The 17,157-nt window shown below is 50.0% G+C and overlaps 1 protein-coding gene across 4 annotated transcripts in view; it reads right to left on the bottom strand.

The window, feature by feature from the left end:
* Positions 1 to 17,157, bottom strand: part of LOC111866052 — a 76,622-nt gene that overhangs the window by 38,838 nt on the left and 20,627 nt on the right. For all 4 annotated transcript variants that reach the window (XM_023854581.2, XM_023854578.2, XM_023854579.2 and 1 more), the window contains exons 2-3: positions 9,173 to 9,313; positions 579 to 694 (exon numbers count right to left, since the gene is read on the bottom strand). In XM_023854581.2, the coding sequence (XP_023710349.1) occupies positions 579 to 694; positions 9,173 to 9,239 (183 nt within the window). In that variant the 5' untranslated portion in view covers positions 9,240 to 9,313. The remainder of the gene's footprint in view (positions 1 to 578; positions 695 to 9,172; positions 9,314 to 17,157) is intronic.

Raw genomic sequence — 17,157 nt, 5'->3', positions numbered from 1 at the left:
TACACACATGAAAATAGAAAGAGTGCTCCGACAGAAGAGGATAGATGTGACTCGAGTAGTGAGATACAACGTAGGAAAAATCCTGAACAATTTTAATATTTTTAATATTTGATATTTATCAATATATATGATAAATATATATTTTAATTATTATTTTAATATGAATACGACAAGGCATGCAGTGAACTAGTTTAACGTTAATCGAATAAGCACCTGAAGATGGCACTTTTGTGCCGAAACATGTAGTGCGAGAGAGAGAGGAGTGAGGTAGATAAGTGTATGCACTAGAAGACGGTGAATTAAATTATGGACTTAAATCAGTGCAACAGGACGCTAAAATATAACATTATTAATAGTAGGCTATCTTCACTGTGGAGCTATACCTCCTCTCCCCCATAAAATACACGGAGTGTTGCTTAATCAACCACATGGAATATTTACCCTTTCGATTATGATGCAATTGAGTCAACCAACGAAAGAATCCGCACAAAGTTTCCTGCCTTCCCCCACTCCCACCACTTGCCCCCGTGTTCATGCTTTCCATGACTCCACCAAAGCTACAGTAACACTACACGTACCTTGTAGTGCTCCAAGGCGTCCAGCGCACGCGCGTAGCCGTCCGAGTTGTAGACGCATAGTGCGGACAGAAGCTCCAACACCTGTTTCTTGACAGTAGCGTTGGGCGTGTCGAGGGCTGCAACACGAGAAAACAGGTCAGCATTCAGGGCCCTGGTGCAGCGTGTTGCCTGCACGAGTTCGAGGGGTCTCCGCCGAGATGGACAAACCGATTTTCGAAGAGTAATATCTTCTGGGCTATAACGCCGTGTAGTCCGTTGAAAGTCAAACGACGTTTCCGAGGAACGTCGCCTCCATCTTCATGGTCGAGGAATAAGCCCACCCTGGTCATATGTTCCTCCGAAACGTCGGTTGACTTCCGACGGACTACACGGAGATATATTCCAGAAGGCAGAACTCTTCATAACCACCTCTGTGAGAACCTCAAATCCTACAAACCGATTTCCGTCTTCCCCCAAGCAACTGCTATCCTCCAGCGAAGGAAAGGCGACGTCAATTCCCACCTTTAAACATAGTTTGAGGATCTCTTTTGTGACGTGACGCCGTGCAGTTTTGTATAAATGTACCAATGTTTCGAAAAACCAGCTCTTTTCCTCTAGCATTCTTAAAACTGCTGAGTAACTTGCTACCAGACTACACGGCGTGACATTCCTTGAAGACAATGTACAGACACTGTTCTGCATACACGTGACACACGGTTTCCAGGAGCCTACTGTTTTACCGATCGAGGCGCTCAGTCCAGATTTCGCTCTCTGGGTGCAGAAATTCAAATGCGACGTCACGGAAGTGGCTGGAAAAGCTCCCATGCGGCGGAGAGGAAGCGCCTTGAGGTCAGCGTTTCAAGGATCACAACGTTAATTCCACACACGTCTGCTGTTCCTTCCATCTACCCCCAGGTCGCTTAAGTGGTCGTTTCCGTTCAGGATTTTCGACCGTAATTCTGTAGACTTATGTATAACCCATCACTCCATGCATGCTACAAGCCCCACCAATCTCACCCGCCTTGATTTGCTGAGCCGAATAATATCTTATGGATACAAATTACGAATTTCCTCATAAATGCCTCAGTCCGTCCGCCTCTTCCCACGCGGGAGACAAGAGAAATGCATACAAAATTTTTGAGGGTCCAGCCGTAGAGGGCGGAGACATTGAAACAGGATGGGAGGGTATGGACTGGATTCATCTGGTTCGAGGTAGGGAGAAGTGGTGGGCCCTTGCGAACGCGGTAATAAATCTGCTAATTTCTTGAATGGCTGAGCAACTACTGGCTTCTCAAGAAGGGCTCAGTTCCATGGACTTAGTCCCATTACTTGCTCTCTCTCAGGCCAAAATATTACCTAATGTCTAAGCCCCTTTCTGAATGGGAACGTTGAAATGCTGACGTCACTGAGGCAGACAGGCAGCACGCTCAAGTAAGCCGAACATCACCATGGTAACGAGATATCACTGCGTAAATTGCATATAAAATTGCCAGTGAAATCATAATTACACGGCTCCACGGCGTTATGGGTGGCCGTACCTCTGCTTCCACGTACAGACGGTGCCGAAACTTTGTACTCAGTGGGCCGTGACTGAAGAGAAACCGGAGATCTGATTTACAAAAAAGGAGGTTACTGCCAAACAATTCCACCAACTTGAACAAGCCTTTACCACCCGTGTGGTAACACAATCCGACTATCGTTATCAGAACAAACCTACGACTGGAAACGTACCAAACTTCACGATCGAGTGGGAGGTCCTGGGTATAATATCATCCTGATTGCAGTCCTTCAGGGTTCTCCTCAGTCCTTCCCAGCAAATACCGGGATGGTACCTCGATTCAGAATTCCTCCCACATTTTTTGAATCCATTATTGACTGACCGCCCGCCCGTTCGACTCCATACACTGGGGTGCAGATAGCGCCGTTAAATAAGCCATACATAAACACGACTGGACACACGGCCAATTTCCTTACAATTCTTTTCAATATAACCCCAAGTTCTCCCAGCCCTTCCGTAGCCACGAGGTTCCTTATGCAAGAGCAAAACACGATGCGAGGAGCTGTCTCACAGCGTCGTGCTATCCCTCTGAGGTCGCAAGTCCGCCTGAATAGTATATAAGAATCCAGCCCGTACCTCACAGGAACCATGTGACATCACCACTACAAACCCCAACCGGTTAATGCCGTTTAGCGAATCATAAGATCCATACGGAACATATAAATACACTGTGTGGGCAGAATGCAGAGTCTCACAATGTTAAAACAGGCAAAGTAAAGTTGTCTCTGTTTAACTGAGCACCATGCAACTAAATAGGGTGGGGGAGTGGAGGTCAGTGGTCAGTTTCAGACCCCAGCCTCTTCACATTCGGCACCCTTTGGATAGGAAGCTATAAAGAGAATCGGGAATCGAACCCCTATCCCTCAGCCGTACAGCCCATTGTACAGCCGCTATACCGACTGAGCTCTCGCGGCTCCTGTTAAAGCAGGTGGTACATATTCTAATATCTAATATTATAGAGCATCTCAGAATCTCACATCGTTACTACGCAAACTAACAAACAGAAATAAACAAATGCCATCAGCCAATGCATGTCTGGTTGCTGGTGGCTGCAGGGGCCCGCAGTTTCAGCGACAGACGGAGCCACCAAAAGAACAAGGGCAAGCACAGAGAAAGAACGAAAAAGTGTAAATAAACAAGGAAGAAGCAGCAGGACCCGCCGGCTGTTTGTCCTACACGGGGACTCGGACCGGGAGCGACTGGACGGCAGGAAAGTTTCTCAGCGCGTTATCCCATTTAAGCCCAGTGGTAACTATATGTACCGCCTGCTGTAACAAACTAAAACCCTGAATTCTGCCCACAGAGTGTATCTGTGTGTTCCGTGTGGTTCTCACAGTAAACAGCGACTCTTTCCCCAAACAGAATTAACAGGCTGGGCTTTGCAGTAGTGACGTAACGTGTTTCCTGTGAGGTACGGACTGTTTAAAGACTATTCAGACGAACTCCGGGCGGTTGCATGACTCCCAAAGCCGTGAGACAGAAACATACCGGCATTATTGCCGCGGTTCTCGGAAGCAAGAATTGTGCTGTCGAGGACCAGCAGCAATTTACCCGATCCGACCGACTGAATTCCACGCTTCAAAGGTTTCACGGGATGCAGTTACACTGTGGCCCAATCCGATAACGTTAGCGGCTAGGAATTATATGGCAGGGGTTCGCCTCCCGAAAGAGGCATCCTCTTCGCCATGGCTCCACGCCAACATTGGCGCCTCACATCTAGATGAGTGTTAAGGGTTTCTTCCCTAGAGTGAGTTGGAGCGTGAGGGTCGTGGTGTATATCAAGGTTCTTCCCCGAAATTGGTCGGTACTGAGGAAAAAAGAAAACCCTCTCTGAAGAAAACGCAAGTGTTGTGACTACAGTTTTCACACGTTTAGAGAACATTTGAGAACTGCACTTCCGGGAAGTGTGTACCAAACCCGAGCCGCTTCACAGGCACCCTGTTGGCTCCGTTCAGCCATCATCGCCTATCCTTGACGACAGAATTGTGTGTAGCAAAAGTTGGTTAAATCCGCAGTGTTGACGTTACATAAGTTCTGGGAAGAACTCATTTCCCTCCCGGCTCTGTACAGATACGTCACTCCATAGAGCACAGTCCTGACAAGATGGCAGTCGCTCACCTAGCCAAGAAATACCAGTCTTTTATGAAACCCGAAGTTTCACTGCCCTGTTCACAACAGTCTGCCACCGGTCCCTATCCTAAGCCAGATGAATCCAGTAAATAGACCGCATTTCTCCTACACCCATTTTAACACTATTTACACTTATCTCTCCCAGTTGGTCACTTACTTTCAAGATTTTGATCAAAATGCTGTCGGGGCATAGCAGTTCTCATCTCTTCCACGTACGCTACATTCCCCACCGTTCAATCCTCCTTCATTTCATCGTCCTTCTAATATTTGGTGGAGTCCAAATCGTGAAACTCCCCCCCCCCCGTTTCACTCTCAAGACGTGAGGAAGCCCCCTGCTTCATCGCTGTTCTCTTCTTTTCATTTCATTCTTATCGTCATTTCTCTCTTCCGTCTTCTCCTTTATCGTATCTACCGCTACAGAAATAGGGGCTTGAGTCCCGGTAGGGTCAAGATTCTTCTCCCCTCCACGAAGTCCAGACCGGCTCTGGGGCTCACCCAGCCTCCTATCCAGTGGCTGCCGAGGGTAAAGCGACTCACTTCCATCTACTGCCAACGTCAATAATACCTCCACTGCCCCATACGTCTTCATGGCGTAGTGCTTAATTGGTTAAGCAGAGGGGTAGCTTTACATTTTACTTTTCAACTCCTCCTCCTGCTACTACTCCTAGTTTCAGTTTCCTATGCAATGTCCGGACCCTGTTCCTGGGAAGGAACCGGTCGATCCCGGAATTTTCCTGGAAGGTCTGAGTAAAATGGCTAAAGCCCCTAGGTCAGAACAGTGCGTATCCCGGCCGAGTTCCAAACCGAGCATTACCTCTTTGCCACCCGGCTCGGTCACACTCTCCCGCCACTACCCGGCCTCACAGAACCCTATGAGGATAATGCAGTGTCGTGACTGTCACCTGTCTCGGGTTACCATGGGAACGGCGTCTGTGACACGGTCGCATAGAGACAGCCCGGTCGGTGTTGGTTGCGTCTTATCGCTCTACGGGCCGGCAGGCAGACACGTTCACTGCGCGCGCATCCTTTCATTTCCACAAACGTCAATGGAGGCTGCAAATCCTTGCTTTTTGCGTGACTGGTAGGATCACCGTTGAAATGGAAATGGTTTTGAAGGAAGTGGTGGTGGCCTGACCGAAGTAATAACTCGAGATTTGCCTGAAGGGTCTGAGAAAAATGCACGAAAATCCAGTTAGGATAACTGAACCGAGGATTAGATTTCCGGTAGGGGCAAGATTTTTCTCTTCTCCACAGCGCCCAGACCGGCTCTGGGGCCCACCCTGCCTCCTATTCATTATGTTCCGGGGGTAAAGCTGCCGGGACCTTAAGCTGTCCACTGACCTCCATCTAGTGCCGAGGTCAATAATGCGTGGAGCTATACCGCTATTCCCCCCTCCCCCTGTCTCCATGTCATAGTGCTTAACTAATTAAGCGCTGGGACAACTTTACCTTTCATCTTACCTCGCAAATACAGGTGTAGAGCGTTATGTAACGCCAACCCCCCCCCAATGGTGTAATTGCGTCGTTACGTTGTCAGCGTGCCCATGGACGTGCTAATTTTGGCGGCCATCGACCCTGGGCCAACCACGAACTGAGGCTGGTGGACCAGAACACCACTGAACTGCTTGGCCGTTACGACAGCAGCTCGCCAATGCAAACTCCAAGGCCATCTGGTAACACTTCAGTGAGTTCTCTTTGTGCCTCCTAATTTCTGCAGCAAGAACAAGCTCAGGTCAAGTCCCGTGGGATCCGCACTGGGCACTGGTCCGCTGGTCTCTCCTGCCAATCCCCACTCCACCAACTGCACAACATACACTGATCATCCTTTCGGCGCTGCTGTATCATTTCCATACTGACAGCGTCCTTAAATAACCACCTCAATATGTGGAACAAACCTTGAGCCCGATACTGTCTTGGTGGGATGTGAAGCACTGCACTCCAAGTTCACTTGCAGCTAAGGAAGCAATCGAGGTACAGGCCTGGGAAGAAGCAATCCAGAAACATCCGACAGGCGCAAGGAGAACAGTCACAAGTGCTGGCCGACCAGCTCACACGGCGTCACATACCAGACGCCAGTAGACGCCAGTATGCTTCATAATCACCGCCGTGAGAAACTCAAACCTCACAAAATGCGCAAAAAGACACTAGAGCTGAGACGCCGTTAAGAATGCATACTATTAACTGGGTTATGTCATTTTCCCTGAAGAAGGAGGCATACGATGCTCCGAAACATCGGTAACAAACTACAAGGCTACGTGATGTCGCGTGTGACGTCGAAAGCTAGGATAGGAAAGAATGTGGCAGGAGGCCCTACCGACCGAGGTGATCCCAGTATTCGCCTGAAGAGACTGCGGAAAATCACGAAGAATCTCGTTAAGGACAGTGAGCATTCGTATCGAACACCTTGTGAAAAAAATTAGAACGTCGCCGCTTGTTACGTTGTTCTTGAGTGACTCAACAATTAAGCGACGAGTTGTCGTGGCCAACTCTAACGCAGCGACGTGATTACGATAAGAAAATGAAAGATAAAGGTAAAACAGGTAAAGTTGTCCCTGGGCTTAACTAATTAAGCACTACGCCATGAAGGCGTTTCGGGGAGTGGATGTATAGATCCAGGTATTCTTAACCTCAGCAGTGCATGGAGGTGAGTGGTCCGCTTCACGCTCCCGCCGCTTTTCCCCGGGGGAAAGAGCCCCGGTACCCGTTGGATAGAAGGTTGGGTGGACACCAGAGTCGATCTGAACTCTGTGGAAATGAGAAAAATATTTCCCTGTCGGGAATCAAACTCGGGCCATCCAGCCCGTAGCCCGTCGCTATAACGACTCCATCCCGGGGCAAGTACCCAAAAAAAAACCCCTGGGATAAGAGGCCGGTCAGCCAAGAGCAGGCATCTCCTGAGTTGGTGCGCAAGGACAAACCCATCTGGGCCGGATCGCACGTGGGAGTCACACACGGCCTGTCGGATCATTAACCGGTGGAGCGCGGGGCCGCTCCCTGTACTACGTCACTGCAAACATGGCCGAAATGCGAACAGCTGATCCACCCAGCCAGGGACAGCCTGCTGTCTGGTCCGAAGCGCGGTCAAGAGACGCCGCGACTGGGGTTCTCCGAGATGTGTCGGGCCTTCTGGATTGACGGGTGGGAGCTACGGCTTAAAATTCGGCCACGACCGTGCTCCTTCCCCGTTCATTATTCACTACTGAGCTATTTATGTGCGGTCCGTGCGGCCACAGGTTACACAGCGTTAAATGATATGACTAGTGATTAACAAACAGCAACGGATGTGGAAGGAAGCGGTCGTGGCCAAATTCTAAGATAGAGTCCCAGCATCTATACAGGGACCAAAGAAAACCTCGAAAATCTTCAAGCGGGATATTTGGCGTCCTAGTCAAAATCCTAGCTGGACACCCAATGAATCTTAATACTGTCCTCCTGCTTGTTTCTTGGAAGTAGCCACTAACTCCTTCAAAGCATGAAGCTCGTCTAAACTGGATTTCACTAATTCACTCTCAGTTACGAGGACCGACGGATTCGTGCAGTAAATGCAGTGCGTGGGCAGTAACTTGCCTCGGCTTGCCCTTCGGCATGGCTTCACATCGCAGAAAACAGCACTTCTCGGTTTTCATGGTGAACTGAATGTTCTGTGGATGGAGAAACTTTAACACAAAAGTTGTGCCGACTTTCTGCACACACCTGTGAACAGGCAGGGACCGACACAGGAAGCGGAGAGACTTGAACGCTGGAGTAGAACACGACACGACAGTAACCACTGCAACGGCTGCGTGCGCAACAGAAGCTATGAGTCTCAACAGGCGATCGCATGAAACACATACAGTACATACAAGTGTGGGCAAAATGTTACAGCAGATGGTACTCATACTTACCACTGCCTAAGACATATCCAGGGCCGAAATCCATTCGGTTGTTTTCGGAGATGCAGCATGTGGATGGCCATGAGATGCGACCTGTCTACTGCTAATCAGGCATGTAAAATAGCTTTTAATAAGAGATCGAATTCAGGTTTCGCAACCAATAGACTAAGAACTCAAAGAACTTGGTTAATATTCTTAAACTGCCCTATTACGTGCATAGGAGGCGGGACAGCTCGGTCAATACAGTGACGGGCTACAGGATGGGGAGTCAGGTTTCGATTCCCTGCAGGCGCAAGAAACGTTTCTCTTCTTCGGAGTTTTCAGACCGGATCTGCGGCGCACCCAGCCTCCCATCCAACGAGTACAGAGGCTCCTTCCCCGGGGGATAAGGCTGCCGAAGCGTACTCATTGAATCTTCAAGCAGTAGAACTTAGTTAAGCACGGGGATGAAACAAAGCCAGTGAAGTTGGGCCCCACAGAGACATCTGTCTGATGTGACGGAGAGTTCCGGCCGCGTGGGTGTGGCAGTGACACCTGCTCATCCTCGCTCCACCTGACGTCAGATCCGGCGCCAGGCTGCGCCCACCGCCTTGCCGTGAGGAAAACGGAGAGCGTTCAGAAAGCTGAGATTCAGTTCTGAAGTTGGGTAAGATGCCTCAGTAACTAATTAAGTTACTGGTTAAATAAAAAAAGGTAAAGTTGTTGCTGTGCTTAATTAGCTAAATATTATGTCATGAAGACGTATGGGGAGTGGAGGTATAGCTCAGCTCAATTAGCATAGAGACGGCCAGGGTTCGATTCCCGGTATGACAAGGTTTTTCTCTTATTCACAACGACTAGACCAGTTCTGTGGACCTCCCAATCTCCTATCCAATGGGTGCCGGTGGGCTCTTTCCCCGGGGGTAAAGCGGCAGAGGCGTGAAACTAGCTGACCACTCACCTTCATTTAATGTCGAGGTCAAAAATGGTATAGCTATACCTGCACTCCCCCATATGTCTTCATGGCATGGTGCTTGACGTTACCATTTAACGCCTGGTTTCTCTGCAACACTCACCTCCCGCGAGCTTTGCCGTGTACTCTGGATTCTCGACAATGTAGTCCAGCCCGATGCGCGAGTCCATGATGACAGCGCGCACATGGGCGCCGCGACGCCCAGGGTACGGGGGCGGGCGCCGCTCACAACTCCACCGCAATGCTGCAACAACAGAAACCTTTTTGATTACTTGAGCCAGCTGAATTCTGTCCCGTTCAGTTGTTTCTTTGCTTTCATACCCAGACACTGGCAGCTGATATGGTGAGCTACAGTATTCCGAAGGATCACGCCATATTGATTCTGAATATTACAGTGTCGTATATGACAAGTGCGTAACTAACGCGTCCTGCCACGAACCGCTCTTTCTATTGCCTCGGAGCGAAGTTTCATGCGAAGGTAATTGGTTCGAATCTCGGTAAGATCTCGGACATCGTTAGTACCTCACTGTCCCATGAAAACTAGTGTGAGGAAACAAAATACGGGCTGCACCTGCGCAGTACAACTGCGGGAAACAGAAGAATGTGAAACACGTGTTCTCATTTTGCAACACACGATACTAATCGACGCTACGTATATGGACTCTCGGAGAACAGGCTGAAAATGACGTCAGTAGTTTGACGTTCCTTGCGTTAGTTCCATATTGCAGACGATCCTGGGTTCGGTTCCTCATAGACCCAACCTCCAAAAGGAATCAAATACGATCTTTCCAAAAGTTGGCCCAGACCGTTTTATGCACAAAGTAACTTATTAGTGTTAACGTCACTACAGCAGCGGAGGCAGCCTCCCCCACCCCCCCCCCCCCGTTCTGGTGCCACATTAACGCAGGTCTTGCTGCGAGATGTTTATTTGTTCTTGTCACGGCCACCTGGGCGATAATTTCCGGTTTTTAAGCGCGTACTGATGACATGCCAACACAACATGGCCGCATCGCGACAGCTGATTGCCTTCGAATGAACCCATTTACACGAAGCGTGCGACACAGAGGGAAGGGGATTCCAAGCTGGTACCACTGATCACATGCAATAATTGTGAATTTGACTGCCGCAGGCGTATCTGTTCATGCATCTCGAGGCGGAACGTAACATCAGTCTGTGTTTCACTCAGCTCTTTCGGTACTTTCTGTTCCTACACTGTGCCCAGAACATCCCTGAGGCCACGTCATACCTCGAGCAGGCAACCTCACAGCAACGAAATCTCCGCTATACTGATTTGGTTCCCATCTTATGTTGAAAACAGAGTCCAGTAACTTTCCAATGACGACGTAGCGATCTGCGTCACTTTCTGATGATGACGCAACCTCACGGATGTTTTGGACACAGTATATCAGCTTTAACTGCGAAGACAGGCACACAGCACCTGATCGGATCGAAATATGTCGTCCATAGCACTGCAATGGCTGACAGATTTCTTGTTGTGTACCTTATTCAGTCGCCGCTTCACAATGTGAGCCTGCGCTCAGCACAATGTGTACGGTGGCTTGCAGGCAAAGCCCACCGCATTCATAACCAAGAAATTAGCTCAAGGCTACAGCCGGGATATCGTAGTCAGCGCGACGTACAGCGGCTGGCTACGTGTTCGACGGCCGAAAGGTTGGAGTTCGAGTCTCGATAAGAGCAGAATTCTTCCCCTCTTCACGTCGTCCAGACAGGTTCTGGGGCCCACCAGCCTCCTATCCAATGGGTACCGGGGGTAACCAGTACCGAGGGCAAGAAAACGTGGATCTACACATCCACTCCCTCATGCGTCTTCATGGTGTAGTGCTTAATTAGTTAAGCATTGGGACAGCTTTACGTTCACAGCTTGTTTTCGGCGGTAACCTGGCCACAAACCGAGCCCGCGTCACCGCTGCACTAACCCGCTCCTGGGTCGGGGACTAGTCTCTGGAACATGAGGCTACTTCAGTAACAGGGCGGGTTCACTGTGCAAATCGCAGTAACGAAATCTGTGGGTCACCTTGTATTAATCATACTATCTTGCATTACAAACACACAACAGGAATGTAAACTGTAAATCACTCTGAGACAATGACTGAAACATGAGTTACAAACCGGACTGTACGCACCACATAAAAATATTATGGCAAGCAGTACAGAAATGTCATTCTTGAATGTACCTATATCGACAATAAGAACCCGATTTGCGAGTCACAATAATGATGTATGCTGTGGGTCACGTAAACTCAGTTCACTGGACACCTGTACTGATAACAATAATCCTAGTTGCGAATCACCCTGTATCACTCATTGTAGCATGGTCCTACTGGACGGATTATAGAATGCACTTTGTTGACCACCGCATAATAGTAAAAGGAACCTAATTTGCAAGTCACCTTGTGCCAGTGATACAATGTGAGTCATAAGAAGATTAGAGGAGCATGGTTTGTGGGTCACCCGGTGTGACCCTGTTGTCACCACTTTCGATATCGACTGACCCACATCACCATGGAAACAGATGGTTTTATGCCGGCAGTTGTACGGGCATCTGTCCGCCCGGACGCCGCCCTTCGTGGGCTTCGAAGTCAGACTCCTCAAACACTGTCTGGGAGAAATTCCTGCGGGGCAAATACTCCGTATTTTGCAAGGAACGCCATTGTTTTAATTTGCACTGACGGTTGCCAACCTTTCCCCTGCTACAGAGTTGCTGGAACGCTTGTGTAACACGCATGCGCTGTCCATGACATCTTCAGTAATTGTTCCAGCCGGATTGTGTAACACCCGCGGCAAAGTCGAGACACTCAGGACTGCTGACACGTGATTGGCCCTGCTGACATTCTCAGCGAAGCCTCGGGATCTGGAAGGAGGCGGTAGTGGGCCATCCGATGGAATTTTCCTGAAATTAGCCACGAGGAACCACGAAAGCAAGCTTCTGGAGACGTGTGTTTGTTTGTTTGTTTGTTTGTTGATTACATAAGGACGCTGCTAGTGGCTCAGTATGATTTACGAGGGAAGCTGAAGGAAGTGGTCGACGTCTACTATGAGCGACTATCGTAACATCTGCCGAGAGGGATAACCACGACGGTCTTCAGCCCCAGGTCTGAACCCGGGACATGCCGAGTACGAAGCAGCAGTGTTGACCGCTTGGCTCCGATTGTTATTGTCAAGAAGAACGGGATTCGATATCGGGCAGTAACAGAGAGTCTTCTCTCTGCTCTCGTGTCCAAATCAATCAGCGTAGGGTAAGACGACCGGAGCGTGAAACCCACCACTCGCCATGTGTGAACAGAGAGGACGGGCCTCGAACCCCATGCAGGTGCATCCAACGACCTTGAAGGGTCGTGGCGCCGGATACGTTGCAACACTGCTGATGTAACTTGAAGGCGGCCTTGGGTCCCCCGCCCCCTACTGAGCCAGCACCCGCCTTTGGGGCCCCCTGACCCCGTGTGGGGCCCACAACGTGTCCCTAGGTAGTTCACGATGCGGGCAGCCCGTCATGGAGTGGCATGGGGTGCTGGGGCCCCGGGTTGCGCTACTGAGCTCCTATAAGGTAGCAGGTGGCCCCGCGCCGGGTCTAGGCCGCACCTCGCTCTCCGCGTTGCCAGGTAACAGGGCATCAGTGGCGTGCAACACCTCAGCCACCACCTGACAGATCTTCATCAACGCTGCTTATTTCACGACGATGTAACGAGGTACGCAGCACGGGAGACTAACGGCGGGACGTGTCTGCACTCTTCAGCGCTACGCCGATTTGCCTAGTTCTCTTTTTGCAAGAAGCCGGGATAACTCAGAAAAGTGGCAAGGCCAAGGTTTGTATGGGTCTGATGTCCAGTAGGGGAGGGGACTTCGCTCTCACCCACAATGGGTACCGGGGAGTTGTGGACAGAAGGTGAGGAAAAGTTGTGCCTCTGCTTAAGTAAGCTCCACGCCATGAACACGTATGCGGTAGTGGTGGTACAGCTCGGTACTCGACGGAGGTGAGTCATCAGACTGACACCCCGGCCGCTTTATCCCCATTGGACAGGAGGCTGGATGGACCCCAGAGCCGAGCTGGACGCTGTGGATCAGAGAAGAATCTTCTGCCCCTGCCGGGAATGGAACCACGACTTCTCAGTCGATCAGCACATGGCCTAGTCACTGAACTAACCCGTCTCCAACCCCCAGCAAAGTGGCAAACAAGATGGTGACTGTGACTGTGCCTGTGAAGGTTTAGCAATCAAACCATGAGGTACATGCCTACCCTGACAAGGGTCGCAACTAGAACACAGCCCTCCGATGTGACACATGCTTGTGATGCTGTAGCCAATATGGAATACCCTTGGTTCAATCCGCACCGTAGCTTGAATGTGGAGCCCTGCTGTCACCTCTGTCAGCAGTTACACTATACAGAGTCGAATGCTGAAGGTGGAGGGAACTGGTCGTGGCCTAGTTTAAATTACTATACTGCTACTTGCCTATAGGAACTGCGGTTAACCACGAAACACCTCAGTGAGAATGCCTGGCGTCCGAAACGAGTTCTAAACTCAGGACCTCCCGAATATGAAGCAGGAGCACCACTTACTGCACCGTGACGTTTGGTACGCGACTAGCTTCGCCCTCCAATCAGGTATTTTTATGTGCACCTGCCGTATGTCATATCACGACACTGCGAAGTGGAACGGCAACGGTAACCCAGTGCTTTATATTCGGAGGGCCGGAGTTCATCACAGCAGTTTGCACTGCAGGATCCCCACTCGCAGCTACACTGTGATGCTGGCAGTAACAGAAGACAGGGCGCGCACCTGTGTCCTATCATCGTTCTCTCCGTCTGTCAGCTGACACGGTGGGTAGGTCAGGGGGAAGTCATCAGTCTCTTATCTACCGGAATAAGAGCGGTCGAAGCGTGAAGCTGAATCCGCGGAGCGTCACTTCCACGCCCATTCAACCCTAGCACAGTAGAGACACGGCCAGAATAGTTGTGAAGGCCGCCGTGGCTGCATTCCATGCGGCCAGTATATTCCCAGAAATCTGTCTCGTTTATGGTTGCGTCGGAAAACGCAGAAAATCGTGACGTCACGGCGTGGGAAGTCGCAGTGGAATCCTGCGCCGGACGAGGAGTGGCCGAGATGAAGCAACCATATCCGTAGCATCTGGAGGGTACCTGCCACAGCTCGGGCGGTTAGTTACCGGCGGCCCGGGTTCGAGCCTAGGTCACGTCACGTGGGATTTGTGGTGGTCAAAGCGACGCTGGGGCAGATTTCCCTTGCCAATTCTTACTCCACACTCTAGTGGCCGACGTACCAAGGCCGAGAGACTGACATCGGCCCATCGCACAGGCAGGGAACTGATGACAACGCTAATGTAAAGCCTAACTTCTCTGTGCTTAATCAAGCACCGCGCCATGAAGAAGTGTGTGGGGAAGTGGCGGTATGGATTCACGCATTCTTAACGTGACTCTAGATCGGGATGTCTGTTCACCTTCACGCCCCGGCCACTCTACTGCTTACGAACACCCCCCGATACCAACTGGGTTAGCGTTCACAGCTGGCGTGGATGCTGTGGGGAAGAGAAAGGTCTCTTAGAAAACTAGTGCAAGTTCGCAGACTCCTCAGAATCAAAGGGTAATTCAAAATGTTTGCGTTTCACTGGATCGTTGCTTGCTTCAAATGGAAGGCGATAGTCGTCAAGCTGCGTTATATAACAGTGATATCGCCAACAGAACTGGATCCGTGAGCCTTATTTGGACCAGATTCGCCACATGGAAGGCGATGCGCTCGGGATCCTCGCCCCTCCCACACAAGGCTTCAAATTGTGCTGACCGCGCCATGCCCAAACTGGCCAGTCAGTGGACTCAACTCGTGATCGTGCAGGGCTGACCACCCTCGTCAGGATCATCAGGATGAGCTCAAGCGTCGGAATTTAATGTTCACCGTTGTGGACTTCCACAAAACCAGGCGGGCGACTGTCAGCTTCTCAAGGAAGAACATTCATGACAATGAGGTATTTAGTAATTCTGTTATGTCCGTATTTTAATAACCTTGCCTGTCCAAAAATGTCAGCCCCTCAATATGCCTCAAGAACTTCACTTCTCTCGCCACGCCACAGCCGGAGCTGCCAACCTTACGAAAGAAAGTTCTTATGTCTTGATGTTGGCTATCGTCGTTTGCACGTAGCACAATTCAATGTCAAACTTTCTGTAGATGTACGTATTTCTAGGTTGCTTATTTGACGATGATATAGGTATCGAGAGGGGCACGCAGTAGAGTAGTTGGTTGAGGCAGTATGCTACAAGCCGGAAGGTCGCGGGTTCGAATCCTGATGAGGTCATTTGATTTCTTTTCAATTGACCGAATCCTTTCAGCCGCACTATGGCCCTGGGGTCGACTCAGCCTCTAACAGAAATTAGTACCAGTAAGGTTGACAACCTTGACGCCATCTGTGAGCCGATTGTCTAGAAAATGTGGGAACTTCAACATCTCACAACCCTATGGGCCTCCACGGCCTGTTACAGGGATACCTCTATTTTATTTACTTTTTATAAGTATCGAGACACTATACCTTCGATGACAGGATCAATAATGAAAGCGGAACACTTGCTAAAATAAGAACTGGTAGGGGAAACCGAAACCTGCGGCAGTGCCACGTTGACCACCACAAATCCCATAGGACATGACCTAGGATGCAACCCAGACTGTCGCCACGCCCTCCAGAGCGACACGGGCCTCGTGGGACTGCCATCTCTGTGGACACGGCAGATGTTTAGCACTTCAGTCCGTACCTCACAGGAAACACATTGCGTCTCCACTACAAAGCCCAACCGGTTAATGGTGTTTAGGGAAACAGTTGCTGTTTACTGTGAGAACCATACGGAACACACAGATACACTGTGTGGGCAGAATGCAGAGTTTCAGTACGTTAAAGCAGGTGGTACATATAAGTAACCACACTTCTATGGGTTAACGTTACTTGTCTACCTTTTATATTTGGGTTCGATTCCTAGCATAGCAACTTTTTTCTTCTCCACAGCGGAGAAAGGGTCTGGGGCCCACTCAGCGTCTTACACATCGGGTACTGGGGGCTCTTTCCCCAGAGAGTAAAGCAGCCGGATCGTGAAGCTAACCACTCACCAGCTTGTGCCGATGTCAATAACGGTGGAGCTCTACTTCCACTCCCCCATATGTCTTCACGGCATAAAGCCTAATTAAGTTAAACAGAGAGACAACCTTACCTTACCTTTTGTATTTTTCTTAGCCAAAACCTTTTGTTATGGAAATGAACACAATACATTACACTACAAACGCTGGCAACACTGCCTCTGTGTAATTCCAGCCGATATGTTGCATACGGAGCCGCCATTCAACCGGCGCACGATCCTGTAGGAAGGTCCGTGATTTCAAGATGAAAAGATTGCGTAATTTTGAGGGAGGCTTTGCTAAGGGGGACTGCATGGGATGTCCAGCCTGGTCCGGCAGCCTTGCTCCAGCTTCCAGCGCGGCGCGTGTCTACGTGTTTGCGAATTCGCACATTTTCACAGAGGTTAGCCAGAATGTCATGCCACAAGATACTGCCACGTCACAACCATGACGTCAGGTCTAGAGAGATGAAAATCCGTACGCACATAGAAATGAGGACCAAACTCACAACAATTACAGCCAATAATAGTACTACTAGTAGCGGTAAAGTAATGGTGTATTAGACGGGGTGACAGTCAGTATAGAGACTAGACTACGGACTGGTCGACCTAGGAACCGGGGTTCGATGCCTGTCAGGGGCAGAGTTTGCTCTCTTCTGCGCAGCGTCCAGACCAGCACTAGGACCCACCCAGCCTCCCATCCAATGGTTAACGGAGGTAAATCGGCAGGGGCGTGAAGCTGACCACTTATCTCGATTACGAATGTGCGGAATTGTACCACCACTACCCCACACATGTTCAAAGAGTGATGCTCAATTAAGAGTAGGGTAAGTGCAGGAGAGATCAAGTTGCGTGTGCACACGGACCGCGCCAAGAGGCTCCAACAGGCCGCGGGGGCGTGGCGCCTGTGACTGGCTCGGTGGCTCAGTCACATCCTACAGATAGATTTGTTTTTATTGCTA

Source organism: Cryptotermes secundus, unplaced genomic scaffold (genome assembly GCF_002891405.2).
Source record: "Cryptotermes secundus unplaced genomic scaffold, Csec_1.0 scaffold318, whole genome shotgun sequence".
Classification (NCBI taxonomy): Eukaryota; Metazoa; Arthropoda; class Insecta; order Blattodea; family Kalotermitidae; genus Cryptotermes; species Cryptotermes secundus.
The sequence above is the reverse complement of the archived record's forward strand: the minus strand, read 5'-3'. Positions and strand labels throughout refer to the sequence as shown.